Genomic DNA, 15,994 nt, shown 5'->3' with positions numbered 1-15,994 from the left:
ATACAAAATACAAGTGGTGTATATATATATATATATATATATATATATATATATATATACACACGCAAACCAAACTTCTTACTTATTTTTTAATTACGCATTTTCATCAAACTACTATTTCAAAATATATTTTCAAAAGAAAGTGGGGCTCCAACATGCCTATAGTATATATTAAATTAGATTTTAATTCCTAAAATCAAGCATTCCATTACACGTGTTCCATTCCAATCAGGATTTAATTTTAATGGTGACAATTGAACACGTAGAGAAGTGCATAGAATTTATCGGAGCAAATCCCATCAATTCCCACCGTCGGGATCTTTTTAATTGAAAATCAATCGAATGATTGAGGTCACAAATTGGAAGTTGTTGGCACTATGTATTAGAAGATTGAACAAAGATAGAATCTACAGTGAATTCGCTAGAGTAAATAACTTTGATTCTCACCATCTGAATCTAATTAACTGAAACCTATCGGATGATTGAGGTACAAATTATAAAATTATCGGCACCGTGTATAAGAAGATCAATTAACTTGTCAAAGCAAATAACTTTAATTCTCACCATCGAAATTTAATTAATTGAAATCCGTCAGATGATTGATGTTTCAAATTGGAAGTTGTTGTATCAAAAATTTTGAAGAAAACAGTAACAACTGAGGTCGAAGAAATTAATAGCCTATGATCGGTTCTCTTGAATTTATGACCCTAGACCTGTACACCGTGACACATGACGTGTTACACGTGGCTTGTGATATCGATGCAATGATCTATAACATGTGGACATTGATCTTTTACCTGTGTAATATGACTCGTGACTATAACATATGAATCGTAACATGTGAACTTGAATCTGTGACTCGTTGTCAGCACAAAGACATGTGATATATGATCCATGACTGGTTAATTTTGATCTGCAATCTGTTGGCATTGGTCTTTGACTTGGGGTGTGCGACTTGTGACCTATAGAGTGTGATCTCTAACATGTAAACATGATTTGTGATTAAAACTATTTTATCTATGACACGTAGACATTTATCTGTGATCAATGCACGATGAACCATGATCTGGTACATCTGAATGCGGCACGCAGCAATGAACTGAGCGTTGGCGAGGAAGAAAAAAAGATGTTTGATGAAGGAGAAAAAAAATGTCGATGAAGAAGATAGCAGAGAGAGAACGATGAGGATAAAGAAAGAAGAAGAAAATGAAATAGGACTGGATTGGATTTGGGGTGGGATGATTTATTTAATTTTATAATATTGTTATTTATAATTAAAAAAATAAATTATTACCTAAATTTTGTAAAGAAAAAAACTTTTAAATTTTATTTTTGAAATTGAGACTTGAGAACAAGTCCTTCTATAATTTTCAATTTTTATTTTGTGGAAATTACATAAAACCATACTTTAATTATTCAACCTTTTAAAATCAAATTCAAAATTTCATATTTCAATAATCAGAAATATTATTTTAATCAATATTTTACTAATATACTCCATTAAATACACATTACAAACCCTAATCATCTTTATAAACACTTCATTCCCTCTCTACCCAAGACACTGTCGTATGTATGTGTATGTGTCTCTCTCTACATCAATGATTCTGCCGGCTACAAACTCCGGCGATGGACCAATCCAGCCTCATCGCGATGTGAAGATGTGGTTGGTGTAGATCCCTCGCCCGGCGGCTGAAGCGATCTGGCAGCAATGTGAAGAAGCGGCTCGATTCGTTGCGATGTGAAGCAGCGGAGGTGCTACGGGGTTGATTGCGCGGCGGTGGTGAATTTGGAAGGGCAGCGATGTGAAGCACTAGTTTGTAACTGCTTCGATTCTGTGGAGTGGGACAATGCAATGGTTTCGTTGGGGGTGGTGGCGGTATAGTGTGGATTGTGGTGGTAATAGAGTACTGCTGTACTGGGTTGTTGTAGGTGTGACGGTGATGTGATGGTTGGGTGAGTGGTGATGAGCGGTGGTGGTGGAGGCGTGTGGTTCTGTGGTGGGGATGGTGGTTGTGTGGATTTGGAGGAATGGTTTTGTGGGAACAATTTTGTGGTGGATTTGTGTGGTTGTGTGGTGGATTTGCCGTGATGGCGAGATGGTAGTGGTGATGGTTGTGGTGCTGCGACAGTGATAGTGGTGTTGGTGTGGTTGTGGTTGTGGTTGTGGTTGTGGCGGTGGTGGTGATGGTGGTGCTGTAGAGGTAACGGAGGTTTGGTGGTGGTCACAGATTATTTGATTGATTGTGACTATTAAATTGATTAATCCGTGACTAATAAATAATATGTGACCACCAAAAAGATAAATTGTGACCAAGAATAGTGCGTGACCTAAAAAATAATAATTCGTGAGCTATAATAGTTATGATGTGTGACTTGTAAATAACTTGTCACGTATAAATTTTTTATCTATGACAAACAAATCGTGACTTACAAAATTTTTGAATTGTGACCGTAAACAGAATTTGTGACCTTAAATTTTTTGATTTGTGATCAAAAAGTAAGTTGTGACCAATAATTTGATAAATTGTAACTAAAAATTAATTCGTGACTAATTAATTTTTTTTATTTGTGATCGATGAACAAACTATGACTTACAAATTTTTTGAATTGTGATTGTAAAAATAATTTGTGACATAAAATTTTTTATTTGTGACAAAAAAATAATAAGTGATTAATTAAATTGTTAATTTGTGACCAAATTTTATAGATATATGACTTAAATATATTTAATTTATAAAATAATTAATTAATTAATTTAATAATAAATAAATTTTAATAAAAATCTGATTTTTGAAATTTGAAACTTATTTTCTTAATTTTGAAATATGTCATACTTAATCTTTCACTTATGAAATTTTCATTTCACCGCTTAGCATTATGGTCCAATACATTTTTTGACACAGCAGGATTAGCCCAATGAGCCCAATAATAGAGGCCATATGGGCCTCAACCCAATTCTATCATGACAGAAACGATAACCAGTCAGATATTATTTACAATTGTGCTACATATACATAATTATTTATATAATGATTTACATACATATGATATGATGATATATAATTGGTTAAAATTTCTTCAAAAAAGGGGAAAAAATATACACTATACATTCTCTTTTTTGACATTTTATATATAAATCATTATATAATTTCATTATGTACAAATATCATTCATATCATTATTCTATATACACAAAATTAGCGGCTTGTATTTTTTCCCAGAATCAATGAAACCAGATCGAAATCAAATAAAATCAGTCGTTTGGCTCCAGTTCCTTTACTAAATGGGTCGATTTTGGGATTATATATCAAGAACCGATTAGATTCGGTCTAGTACTCGATATTACCTTGAGAACCAACAGTGAATTCAGTTCTCCTAAATTCCTTTTTTTGCTTGCACCAAGATGAACTACATCTTTAAACACTAGACCCAAAATTATTATTTCACGTTAAAATTTCATTTTTCATGCTTTTCTTCTTCCTTCCTTTAATAGGTAATCAAAATTCAAGTTTAGATAATTTTATAAATATTTTACAAAATCATAGTTTTAATACAATACAATAGGAAAACTATATTTTCATTTCAATATTATTATAGGAATTCAAATTTCTTGTTATCTTTAAAGTGGTCGACAGTCTAGAATCATGATCCTAGAGAATTATTAAAGATAATCAAGTTATTGTTATAAAAAAAATTAAGAATTAATTTTCAATCATGATTTTACTGTTTATGTCGTATTTAATAGTTTATCATTTTTTCGCCTTTAGAAGTTGATCTTGAGTTTTAGTGTGAATTTTTGTTTGTTGCCTTGTTTGATGAATTTTTTTTTTTTTTATGTTCCGTTAGATTATTGAAATGACAAGCGGTATTATACTCTATTTTAGCTTATTTTCAAATTGACTAATAATTTCATATTTTATCTTTATAACTTTTTTTAATATAAAGAATCGGATCAAACCGAATCGAAATCGGTTGGTTCGATTTTGGTTTGCCGATTTCGATTCGATTTTATAGTTGGATTTGGAAATGGTTTCGTTTCTATGATTTTCATTAATACTCAGTTCGATTCGATTCCCTTCAAAATCAAACTGATCCGAACCACACCCCCTCTTACACAAAATACAAAGGCCAAAAGCATGAAAAGAAATTAAGCCTATGTTTGACCTCATTTTTTCAAAACTTATTTTTAATCACACATTTTTTTAATAAAATAATTTTTCACACATACAAATTTTTTCTCTTTTAAACCTACATTATTCAAAGCTAAAAAAAATGTGAAAGCATTAGATGCTTGGCGTCTTCAATGGGCCTGGTGGTTGAAAATTAAAACCTGCTACTGTACGAAACAACAGCCAATGAACACACGCCACGTTGCCAATTCAACAACCCCACGGCATGATAAATTCAAGCAAAGATGTATGACTTTTACTTCTCATTATTAAATTCTTATTTGGCATTCCCCTCACTGACCATTTCAATTCAAATTGCACTAATTAGAAAGTGGACCCCACCCTAGCTCATTGACTATTTTGCCCTTGTCTAGATTTCGTATACAGATAATACTCTTAATTAACACGTAAAAGTAAAGGACAGAAAAGGAAATAACCATTGGTCAAACCTCAAAAAGCATTATAACAGATTACTAAAGTCATAAAGCAGATCACATTAACAAAAAAACAAAGGGAGAAAATAGTCAACCAAACCGGCCGATGACTGACGGTGACACCTCTGCACCACCGCGAGGTGGGCGGACTTGATTAAAACCCCCCACTCCTATTTCAGACCAGATCTTTCTTCATTACTACATACAGAAAAAAATAGAAAAAGAAAAGTCAAGAGATAACTGGTTACTCCGTGTTTCGTGTCCACATTCTCATTTTATTAATTCGGAATTGAGTTGAATTCAATTAAATTAAATCCAATCCTCCACCAAAGTTGATTGCCACCAGATTTGTTACGCGGTTTTATTAACAATTACAACTTGCAAATTGTACGCTCTCATCTTATCTCACTTTCCCAAATTTCTGAACAAATCTGTTTCGATTGGTAGGCACTTTAGTTTATCAAATTCAAGATTTATTATCTGATTATTAATATGTTTATTTATTTATTTTTTCCCATTTTTAGTTTCAATTGATCGAGTAAAAGTACAAGTCGTTAGTGTCCGTGTTATACTGATTGTTTTCTTTTGGTCATCGGTAAATCGTAATATTGAAACTGAATTTTGGTTCTTTTTAGTTTGTGAAAAAAAAAAAACCAGATTATTACAGTCCACTTCTACAGTCCACTCCACTCTCCAGACTCCAGTCCATTCGCACAACGCTCTCGGCTCTGCAGTCGATTTTAGAATCAGTATCAGTTTTCCCTTCCCCCAAATCCAATCCTTCTTAGCGCCAGTGTGCCGTCGTGCGTGAGCGACGAGTGTGAACAGTGAACCTGAAGTCCCCACTATCGCAAATGCCAACTAGTACGATTGTGAATTTGTGATATCATTATCATTTCAATTTCAATTTTCAAGTATGACGTTAAATTGGGGCAGGTTTATTGTTTATGTTTAATTATTGGTTTTTTTTTTTTTCCTTTTTTTTTGAATTTTTTTTTTTTTTTTTTTTATGTTCCGTTAGATTATTGAAATGACAAGCGGTATTATACTCTATTTTAGCTTATTTTCAAATTGACTAATAATTTCATATTTAATCTTTATAACTTTTTTTAATATAAAGAATCGGATCAAACCGAATCGAAATCGGTTGGTTCGATTTTGGTTTGCCGATTTCGATTCGATTTTATAGTTGGATTTGGAAATGGTTTCGTTTCTATAATTTTCATTAATACACAGTTCGATTCGATTCCCTTCAAAATCAAACTGATCCGAACCACACCCCCTCTTACACAAAATACAAAGGCCAAAAGCATGAAAAGAAATTAAGCCTATGTCTGACCTCATTTTTTCAAAACTTATTTTTAATCACACATTTTTTTAATAAAATAATTTTGCACACATACAAATTTTTTCTCTTTTAAACCTACATTATTCAAAGCTAAAAAAAATGTGAAAGCATTAGATGCTTGGCGTCTTCAATGGGCCTGGTGGTTGAAAATTAAAACCTGCTACTGTACGAAACAACAGCCAATGAACACACGCCACGTTGCCAATTCAACAACCCCACGGCATGATAAATTCAAGCAAAGATGTATGACTTTTACTTCTCATTATTAAATTCTTATTTGGCATTCCCCTCACTGACCATTTCAATTCAAATTGCACTAATTTGAAAGTGGACCCCACCCTAGCTCATTGACTATTTTGCCCTTGTCTAGATTTCGTATACAGATAATACTCTTAATTAACACGTAAAAGTAAAGGACAGAAAAGGAAATAACCATTGGTCAAACCTCAAAAAGCATTATAACAGATTACTAAAGTCATAAAGCAGATCACATTAACAAAAAAACAAAGGGAGAAAATAGTCAACCAAACCGGCCGATGACTGACGGTGACACCTCTGCACCACCGCGAGGTGGGCGGACTTGATTAAAACCCCCCACTCCTATTTCAGACCAGATCTTTCTTCATTACTACATACAGAAAAAAATAGAAAAAGAAAAGTCAAGAGATAACTGGTTACTCCGTGTTTCGTGTCCACATTCTCATTTTATTAATTCGGAATTGAGTTGAATTCAATTAAATTAAATCCAATCCTCCACCAAAGTTGATTGCCACCAGATTTGTTACGCGGTTTTATTAACAATTACAACTTGCAAATTGTACGCTCTCATCTTATCTCACTTTCCCAAATTTCTGAACAAATCTGTTTCGATTGGTAGGCACTTTAGTTTATCAAATTCAAGATTTATTATCTGATTATTAATATGTTTATTTATTTATTTTTTCCCATTTTTAGTTTCAATTGATCGAGTAAAAGTACAAGTCGTTAGTGTCCGTGTTATACTGATTGTTTTCTTTTGGTCATCGGTAAATCGTAATATTGAAACTGAATTTTGGTTCTTTTTAGTTTGTGAATAGTTGTGAGAACTTGGATATATACAATGGGAGGAGTTTGTTCTGGAGGGACGGTTAAGAAGAAGACGAATAATAAATCATTGGAGGTTGAGCAGGAGAAGGCTTCTGGGTTTTCAGGAAAGCTCAAGCCAATGGGGAGTTTCGGAAAGAAGAAAAATGATGATTCTTACGCATACCCTGATGAAATGGATGGTTTTGAGAAGGGGCAGCCCAATCTATATGACTCCGGTGAGCTGTACTTGTCTATTTCAAGAGAATTGAAGCCATCAACCCCAGCTAGAACACCAGCAAACAAGGTATCTATAAACTGTATACAAAGATGTGTTTGTGTTCATTTTCCTTTTACATTTTCAGAATTTTTTATGATGCGGTGTTAAAAGTTTGTTTGATTTGATGTGCGGTGGAAATGAGTATTGCAGCTTGCTTCTGAAGAGTTCATATGGGGGATGAGGTGAATTTGTGCCGAGATATGTATTAATCAAATGAATTGTAGAATTTTCTATTGGTTGTGCAGATCGTTGTTTGAAATTGAAATTTTTTAAGAATTAGACTGAAACTAGAAGGATTTGATGTTGGTTTGCACTTGTGGTGCTATATCATGTAAAGGGGAAATTGAAGGTTTCAAAGAGGAAAATCTCTGAAATAGATGCATATCTTATTGGGTTGGTGAAAATTCCGATGGTGTGAACTATGAAATAATTTACATGAATAAATGGAAAAATTGTGACTAAGAATACGGTGCAGCAGTTGGTGAGATTGTCTAGATGGAAAGGAGGAGGAAGAGAAAGGATACGTGGATGCATTATAATTGCTGGTTTGACTAGGGAAAGAGGAAAAATGTATTTCACATGTTGTGTAGTCTATCATTTTGCTGGAAGGGCCTTGGGTGATCCAGACGATGTTTACTTACAATTTATAGTATTTCTGTTTAACATGAAATGCATGAATAGAAATCCAAGAAAATATAATCAGTGAGAAAGATGCTATTTTCATAAACACGATTTGTCCTTTCACTTCATGGTACGTTGAAGTCAGAAACAAAAGTTGTTTATAAACATTACCTAGCTTTATGTTCTGTTGGGAGCAGACCATTTGCAAAAATGTTACCATTTGAATAATTGTTGAGCATTATATTAATTCCCTTCTTTTTCCTGAGAAAGAACCAAGGAGAAAGAACTCTTCTGAAAGATGGCATCTTGATAATATGTTAAGGCAAGTTACTTACTGTGACAGGCACCTCAAGTGAGCTCATTTCTTGGGAAGGCTGGCATAGTGGGCCTAGAGAAGGCAGTGGAAGTTCTAGATACACTAGGCAGCAGCATGACAAATCTGAACCCTGGCGGATTTACAAATGGTGTGGCTTCTAGGGGAAATCGAATATCTATACTGGCATTTGAAGTTGCCAATACCGTTGCCAAAGGTGCAAACTTGTTGCAATCTCTTTCAGACGAAAATATCCAGTTTCTGAAAAAGGAAGTTTTACATTCAGAAGGGATACAACAGTTAGTTTCCACAGACATGAATGAGCTTCTTAGTCTTGCAGCCTCCGACAAAAGGTGCCTTCCCTGTTACTTCATGCTATTGCTTGTTCTTGAAAACATAATCTCTCTCTCTCTCTTCATCTCCTCTTTTTTTCATTTTATATAGTTCTTACTCTATGAATTTGGTTTTCAAGTTGTTTTCTTTTGTTAAATATTACAATGTGTTTCCCCAATATGTAGGGAGGAATTTGATGTATTCTCTCGTGAAGTTATCAGATTTGGAAATCTGTGTAAAGACCCACAGTGGCACAACCTAAATAGATTCTTTTCAAAGTAAGTTGGCCGACATATCATATATTAGGTAACTTATTGCTTTCTTAAGATATTGAAGGATATTCACCGAAATGGTTCCATGTTAGGTTGGATTCAGATCCCGACGTTTATAAACAACTAAGAGAAGAAGCAGAAATGACAATGCTAGAATTATCTACTCTGTCCCAGCATACTTCTGTAAGTTCCATCCTGTAACCTTGGTTTTAATTTGCAGATGCTGCATCCTATACCTTTTACCACTTCATTGCTATCCATTTTATTGCATGCTTTAATATTTGATGGGTAAAATATTTCTTGCTCCTGTAAATCTACTAGCATGTACTGCCAAGTTCTAGACACACGTGATGGGTCTTAAATTCTATTTTTTGGTGTGATTCTTTGTGCAGTAGTATCAGCTTTTGAACTGATTGCTTTGTTAGATAGAGCATTAGCGAGGCACATAATGCATCTGACCTCTGGGAGAGGGAAGGGATGTGTCTTTTCTTTCTTTCCGGGGGGTTGGTGGTTTGGGTCACAAATTTAATTTGTGATATAGTTGAGGATCGAGTATTCCTTTGTGTTGGGTATATCTGTCATATTTCCACTTTATATAGCTTGTTAGCATGCTTGCTGTTGTGCAAGATGGCAATTGTTGTTATTTTGTTGACTACTCGAATGAGGATATTGTCTACCAAAGATATATATATATATATATATTTTTTTTTTTTAATTTTTTAATTTTTTAATTTTTTAATTTTTAATTTTTATTTTTTACATCTAAACTGAATGTAAAGTAATAATCCCGGAAATTGGATCATGGATGATTGACGGCACGAAAACTTTCTTGAATAAAAGAAAGTTGGTGGAAACTCTCAGAAGTCAAAATCACTAACCATTTGCATTAACTATTAAAATATATAGACATCTTTCATTTTTCTATCTAAACAATTGGAAGTCATAATTTTGTCTGTTAATAATGAGAGTTAACCTGTTGTGCTGTCTGCAGGAATTGTATCACGAGTTGCATGTTTTGGACAGATTTGAGCATGATTATCGGCAGAAGCTGGAAGAAGTAGCTTCATTGCACCTCCCTCGAAAAGGTTGCATGTCATGTTTTCCTTATAATGAAATGTTTTTAAACTGAAATTTTTGGTTTTTTTTATATTGGTGGGTGGGGGCACAATGGGGTTCGGGGATGGTGAATGTAATATTTTGTTCTTTTCACAGTTATTAACTTACATCCCTATAATTTAAGTTAGATGAACATTAAAGAATTTGTTAGTCTCGCCAAAGTTGCATTAACAAGGACAAACAACACTATATGACACGGCGAAACTTGATTTTTATCTAAAGTAGGACATGAACACGGACCAGTCAGGGACATTTTGGTGTGAATTCTTTAAAATGAAAATTTATATATTATATCTTTATTTTTATAGTATTCAATAAAGGAAAAAGCATGTGGCATATTGAAATTTTCCCTAGGAACATCCTAAAGTTAATCTATTCTGCAAGTTGGTTGTAAGCAAGTCTATCACATTTATTGAAACACAGTTTGCACATGAGTGAGGCACTCACATTTATAACTACTTATGACTTTTGTGTGTTTGTAGGTTTCAACTTCGCAAGGTATATTATCTTAATTGACAAATCAATCTTTTGTAATTGTAGGAGAGACTCTTACGATGTTGCAAAGTGAGGTAAAACATCAAAGAAAACTCGTAAGGAGCTTGAAAAAGAAATCTCTATGGTCTAAAAGTTTGGAGGAGGTACTCATTAGCATTGCTCTCTTACAATCGAATTATTATTATTTTTCGCATACTGATCATACTTGTATTATTTAGCAACTATTGTAAAACCACTTAGATGATAACAATTATGACCATTACAATATCTTGTGGTGATGTCCCTCAGCACTCAAAATTGGTTTGTTATTTTACCTATGTAGGTGGTGGAGAAGCTTGTTGATGTAGTTACTTTCATTCATCAAGTTATTTCAGAAGCATTTGGAGATAATGGTATGACTATTTATACAATATTGTTGCTCTCTACTCTCTCTCTATCCTTTCTTTTTTCACATGGGAAGGTGGAATATAATATAGATGGAAATTATCTGCATGAGATTTTAGTACGGATATATGACATTGTGAAATTAAAATTGAATAATGTAAGGTAATTGGAAAGCATGAATGACCAATTTTACATTAAATGATGCATCTACTTCTAGCTGCTATTTCATAAACAGCAAAGCTCCGATTACTGTATCTATCACTGTTGTAATTAAGACTTCCAAGAAGTACTTAGTTCACGAAACATTTTTCCTTTTTCGCACTGTTGTCCTGCTAGATACAATCTCTTGGAAGAAAAATAAATATTGTTTGTAGATTTTACTCTTGCAGTGCATGCCATCATTTTCTTTTGAACAACCATTAAAAATATTTACTATCTGGTAATTTATGTACATCGTTTTCCAGAAGTCCTCCCTTCTACCCTCTGTGCATGGGATTATATTCAAATCCACAATGCAAATCCTTTTTGGTAGCTGAAAAAAATCTTAACTTTGAATATAAATGGCTGTCATTAAATAATAAGGTAATGCAATGTCTTGGCATACTACAAGCATATGAAGTTCCTCTGCAGCGACAGATTTGCTCCAAAATTGAGCATGCAGCTACTGTGACATCTTATTGGCCATGAAATGTGATATGGTTCTCGTTAGCTTAAAATTAGTAATAATTCTTATATATCCTGTATTTTTTATGATTATATCTTATTTCTGTAATTTTTTATTTTGTTTGTGGTTCAGAAATGCATTTTTCTTACTCCCATTTTGTCCATTAATGTCAGGGACGTCAGCTGGAAAGATGTCCCCAAACAATCCAGAAAGGCTAGGTGTTGCTGGTCTTGCTTTACACTATGCTAACATAATTACTCAAATTGACAATATTGTAAGTTTTACCACTTCCTTTATTTATTTAGTAATGTTATACTCGTTTTTGCAAACTTTCACAGTGTTTATCTTCGTGGAATTTAATGTTATTTTAGGCATCACGCCCCACCTCTCTTCCCCCTACTATGAGAGATACATTATATAATGGGTTGCCATCAACTGTCAAAGCTGCTCTTCGCTCCCAGTTGCAGAAACTTGATACCGAAGAAGAGGTACATTCTCAGGCCCTTTTTCATAGTGTTATTCTTAAGTTATCCTGTGGTGTTTTTCTTTTCTTCCTTTATTCTTCTGGGTTGGAGGGGTAGTGTTGTTCCCTATATTCTTCTGCACGTATATTATATACTTATCTTGTATTGTATCTGTTTTTTGCTTCTTGTGCCTTGTGTTTCATAACGTCTCTGGATTTAGCTGGTTGATTATGCCTTTTGCAGCTCACAGTTCGTCAAATCAAAGCCGAGATGGAAAAAACTCTCCAATGGCTTGTTCCAGTGGCGACGGATACTACCAAGTATGTAACATTGATACAAATATCCTCTCTCTTAATATGAAAACTGCACACACTGTTTTTAAGATGCTAAACTCTATTAGCTTTTGTCATTTTTCAGTACCTTCTTTTTACCGTTTCATTTTTGTCTAAATCTTGTGAGGCTTTATATGCTGATGTGGTAACCCTTGTCATTTTTCTTATGTTGGCAACTAAAAACAGAGCACATCAAGGGTTTGGATGGGTTGGAGAGTGGGCCAACGCTGGGTCAGTCTCTCTCTCTCTCTCTCCCCCCCCCCCCCCCCCCCCCCCCCCCCCCCCCCCCCCCCCCCCCCTTCTTCTTTTCATGTTTAAGCACAATCTTAGGCACCCACAAATTTAATTTCTGCAGAACTCATCTGCATAATGTCATAATCCAGGTACTTATTGTTGTTTGCTCTTTCTGGCAGTAACGAGTTCGGGAAGAAAACGAGCACGCAAAATAACCTGATTCGCTTGCAAACGCTCTATCATGCTGACAAAAAGAAGGCCGACTCCTACATCCTTGACCTAGTGACTTGGCTTCACCATCTCATCAGCCTTGTAAGATATAGAGATAACGGATTTAAGGCTCTCCCATCACGATCTCCATCTCATAAGGGATCGAGTGTAAATGCAAAAACATTTAGCAATGACGGTAATAGTCACAGAGTCCAACTTTCTCCAGAGGATAGAAATTTGTTGGAAGAGGTCATGAAAAGAAGGAAGTTGGTCCCGGGACTAAGCAAAAGCCAGGAATTCTTGACTGTGAAGAAGACGAAGAATAAACTATGCAAAAGTAGGAGCACTGGGAGCTCTCCCTGGAGAGGATTGGAACCCCCGAAGGCTAATGTTCTGGACATATTAGATGGGTTAGATACAACATTTATAGCTCCTAGAGATCTTAGATAAATCATTCATGATTCATTCTTTTATTTAATTAAATTATGACTCTGTGTGTGTGTGTGTGTCTGTGTGTCTATATGAATCTCGAGGTATTATGTATATAGCCTTATCGATAATGACATATTTTAGCACGATACTCAGACGTGGAAATTTTGTACTTTGATCAACCCGAAGAAAATATTGTTACGTTTGAGGGTAGGGATTCACTCATTTGGCATCTGCATTTGTGAACGGCAACTAGCTTGTAGTGCTTTGGCAAAATTTATAAATAATTTTTAAATTGTCGACTTCATTTTTAATTACATAAATCAATGAATCTACAAGTGTTATTTACTTATTCGTTACTTATTTCTATTTATCTATAAATTAAAAACTTCATAATTCCTTTGCAAATTCGATATAATATTAGAAATATTCCAGATGTAGAGACATCCGAAGTCAATAGATCAAGATTGAGTAGCTATAGCAGTAGGGTTGGTGGGAGGTGGTGACACGACCAATCTTGAAAGATCACTCTCTCGCCCAAGGATGTTTAACCACAGCACTGAATACATCTATGCATGTGCAATAATGCAATATGATAAAGGGCAACATGTCATTGGGACGAGTTTGAAGCCGATGTAATTAGAAGTGTAATATCTTTCTATCATCCCAAGGCCTTGTTCTATTTCTCCGTCCATTTAGAGATTGAAACCGCAATCTGGGTACCACCCATTTTTAGTAGCAATTGCCCCGTCGCCTATAGATCTCCTTCAAAACCCACATTAGTTTGAGCAAGAGCTAAAGTAGCTCCTAATAATATTGTTATTATTTCTATGAACGGGATTAAATTCATTGTACAAGGTATATATGATATAATAACAATTTATGAATCCATATTAATTAATAAAAAATAATTTATCAAGATATTCTTTATTTTCAAATATTGAATTTTGTGTATCAGAATATTATCAAATTACAAATTATCAATATTCTATATATTTATTTAACCAAAATAAGTTAGAGATGAGATCCAAAGAGACATCAATTTCAAGAGGAAGGAAGTAATATTGAAGTCTTATTTTATAGATGTCTCCCAGTTGAGTTATGTATTTATATAATTTTTAAGTGTGAGGAAATTATTTACATATATATCAAGTGGCATCAAAATTATACTGTACATCACTAGCCTCAAATGCAAAGAAGCCAAAAAATTTTGTTGAATATGTCCGCTTTAACATTCATCACTTGGAATATTTATTAATTTTTTCATTCATTAATTAACACTATACATATTTTACTTTGAACGGAAAAAATAAAATAACTTAATTTTAATTTCAGATTTTAAGAAGCAAATCTGCTCCAAAAAAAAAAATTAATAATAAAAATAAAAGTAAAGAAACTAAAAATTCAAACATATAAGTATTAACATCCGAAATACAAAAATAAAACTTGTGATTTTAAAGCTATATACTATGTTAAACATGAGGTTCCTTCAGGAGTAGAGATCAGATCAATTATAATGGGAGTGCCCAATTGTCGTAACCAGGCTTGGGGCAGACACCCCTCTCGCATATTTAGTGCAAGCATTGACCACTCATCACATCCCCATAAAACTTGCCTGAAGGATCATGTTTGCTCTTAGTCCCAAATGCGGCATCTTATTCTACCAATCTCAACACGCAGCTTTTTCTACTTGCCGATGTGGCATTCCTGAAGATATCCGCCGGGCCCACTAATAACCGTATTTTAGCCAATCCTTCTTGTTTCCTTTTGCCGGATTTGTTTATCGAATCCCTTGTATAGAATGACCTTTGTGTTGCTTATCAATCAATTATTTGATTCAGCCCCTTTTTGAAGAATTGGTCATGTTTTAGAACCCAGTCCTCTTATTTATGGACGAATAGGAATTTCGTATTAGTGACAGTTAAATATTATTCGAGTATATGAAGATATGTTGCTATATTTATCAGATGAAAAAACTAAATTGAACCAAAAATTATGTGGATAAATGCATATATAGCTATTGATAGATGGAATTGGAAGGTGCCCAAGAGCAGCAAAATTGTTTAGTTGTTCAAAGAATCAACTTTAGAGACGGTCAAGAGAGTAAAAACTCCCTAATCTACAAAACTTGAATGTTTTAGATTCTGAAATCTGATAATTTTGGAACCATATTTAGTAAATTTGAACTGCCCTTCCACATTTTATGATGTTTTCCGATAAAGGTGCTTCATCCCTGGGAGAAATTTTGGATGGATCTTGCTCCACCCCCTTCACTCTTATATGCAGCTCTTGCCCAAGCTACCATTTTTCTGCATCCTGTGATCTTAGATTCCACATTCCTTGATCGTCCAACTCTATCAGTATCACGGTCCAAGACGATGGATATGCCTAATCGATTGCCATGGGAAAACAATGGGTTTAAGAAATTCATTCACTCGAGTCTTAATATAGTTTAAATATGTCACGACAAACCTGAACTGTGGGGCGATAAGTTGCATCCACCATGTTGTATGTGTTCATCTTCCTCATTCCATGTTCCGAAGTCCATGCTGCAAGTTTACAACCAGTTGATTGTTTATTTGTTAAAAGTTGATAAGACATGCTAAGAATAAGGAAGAGAATGTTACCCAAAGAGATGAAAAAGTTGTAGCCATCGGAATGCCATGGTTTTAAGGAAAGGGAAAATTTTTGGAAAACACGTGGACATAATCGTGGTATTTAGTATCAATAACCGAGATGCTTAGGCCAGGGAGACCATCCAATGGTGCATCAGGTATGATCCCTGGCTTGAACACATTAGGTAGCTGAAAATAGTCAGCAAGCTTCAATGG

At 34.3% G+C, this 15,994-nt stretch overlaps 1 protein-coding gene and 1 pseudogene across 4 annotated transcripts; one reads left to right on the top strand and one right to left on the bottom strand.

Moving 5' to 3' along the window:
- Positions 1-4,721: 4,721 nt before the first annotated feature.
- On the top strand, positions 4,722-13,371 carry LOC111397380. Of its 4 annotated transcripts, none has more exons than XM_023024279.1 (13): positions 4,722-4,993; positions 7,020-7,323; positions 8,261-8,583; positions 8,749-8,841; positions 8,928-9,018; positions 9,827-9,920; positions 10,492-10,589; positions 10,769-10,838; positions 11,668-11,768; positions 11,866-11,982; positions 12,202-12,278; positions 12,477-12,521; positions 12,704-13,371. In XM_023024279.1, exons 2-13 carry the CDS (start codon positions 7,054-7,056, stop codon positions 13,182-13,184), a joined length of 1,860 nt encoding a protein of 619 aa, XP_022880047.1. In that variant the 5' UTR covers positions 4,722-4,993; positions 7,020-7,053; the 3' UTR covers positions 13,185-13,371. The 4 variants fall into 4 exon arrangements, with proteins under 4 accessions (XP_022880047.1, XP_022880048.1, XP_022880045.1 ...); XM_023024280.1 differs by lacking the exon at positions 4,722-4,993 and adding an exon at positions 5,032-5,049; XM_023024277.1 differs by lacking the exon at positions 4,722-4,993 and adding an exon at positions 6,500-6,827.
- A 188-nt stretch (positions 13,372-13,559) lies between these two features.
- LOC111398054 overlaps positions 13,560-15,994 on the bottom strand; it is a 14,259-nt pseudogene continuing 11,824 nt past the window's right edge.

Source organism: Olea europaea, chromosome 7 (genome assembly GCF_002742605.1).
Source record: "Olea europaea var. sylvestris chromosome 7, O_europaea_v1, whole genome shotgun sequence".
Lineage (NCBI taxonomy): Eukaryota > Viridiplantae > Streptophyta > Magnoliopsida > Lamiales > Oleaceae > Olea > Olea europaea.
This window is presented reverse-complemented; position numbering and strand designations above follow the sequence as displayed.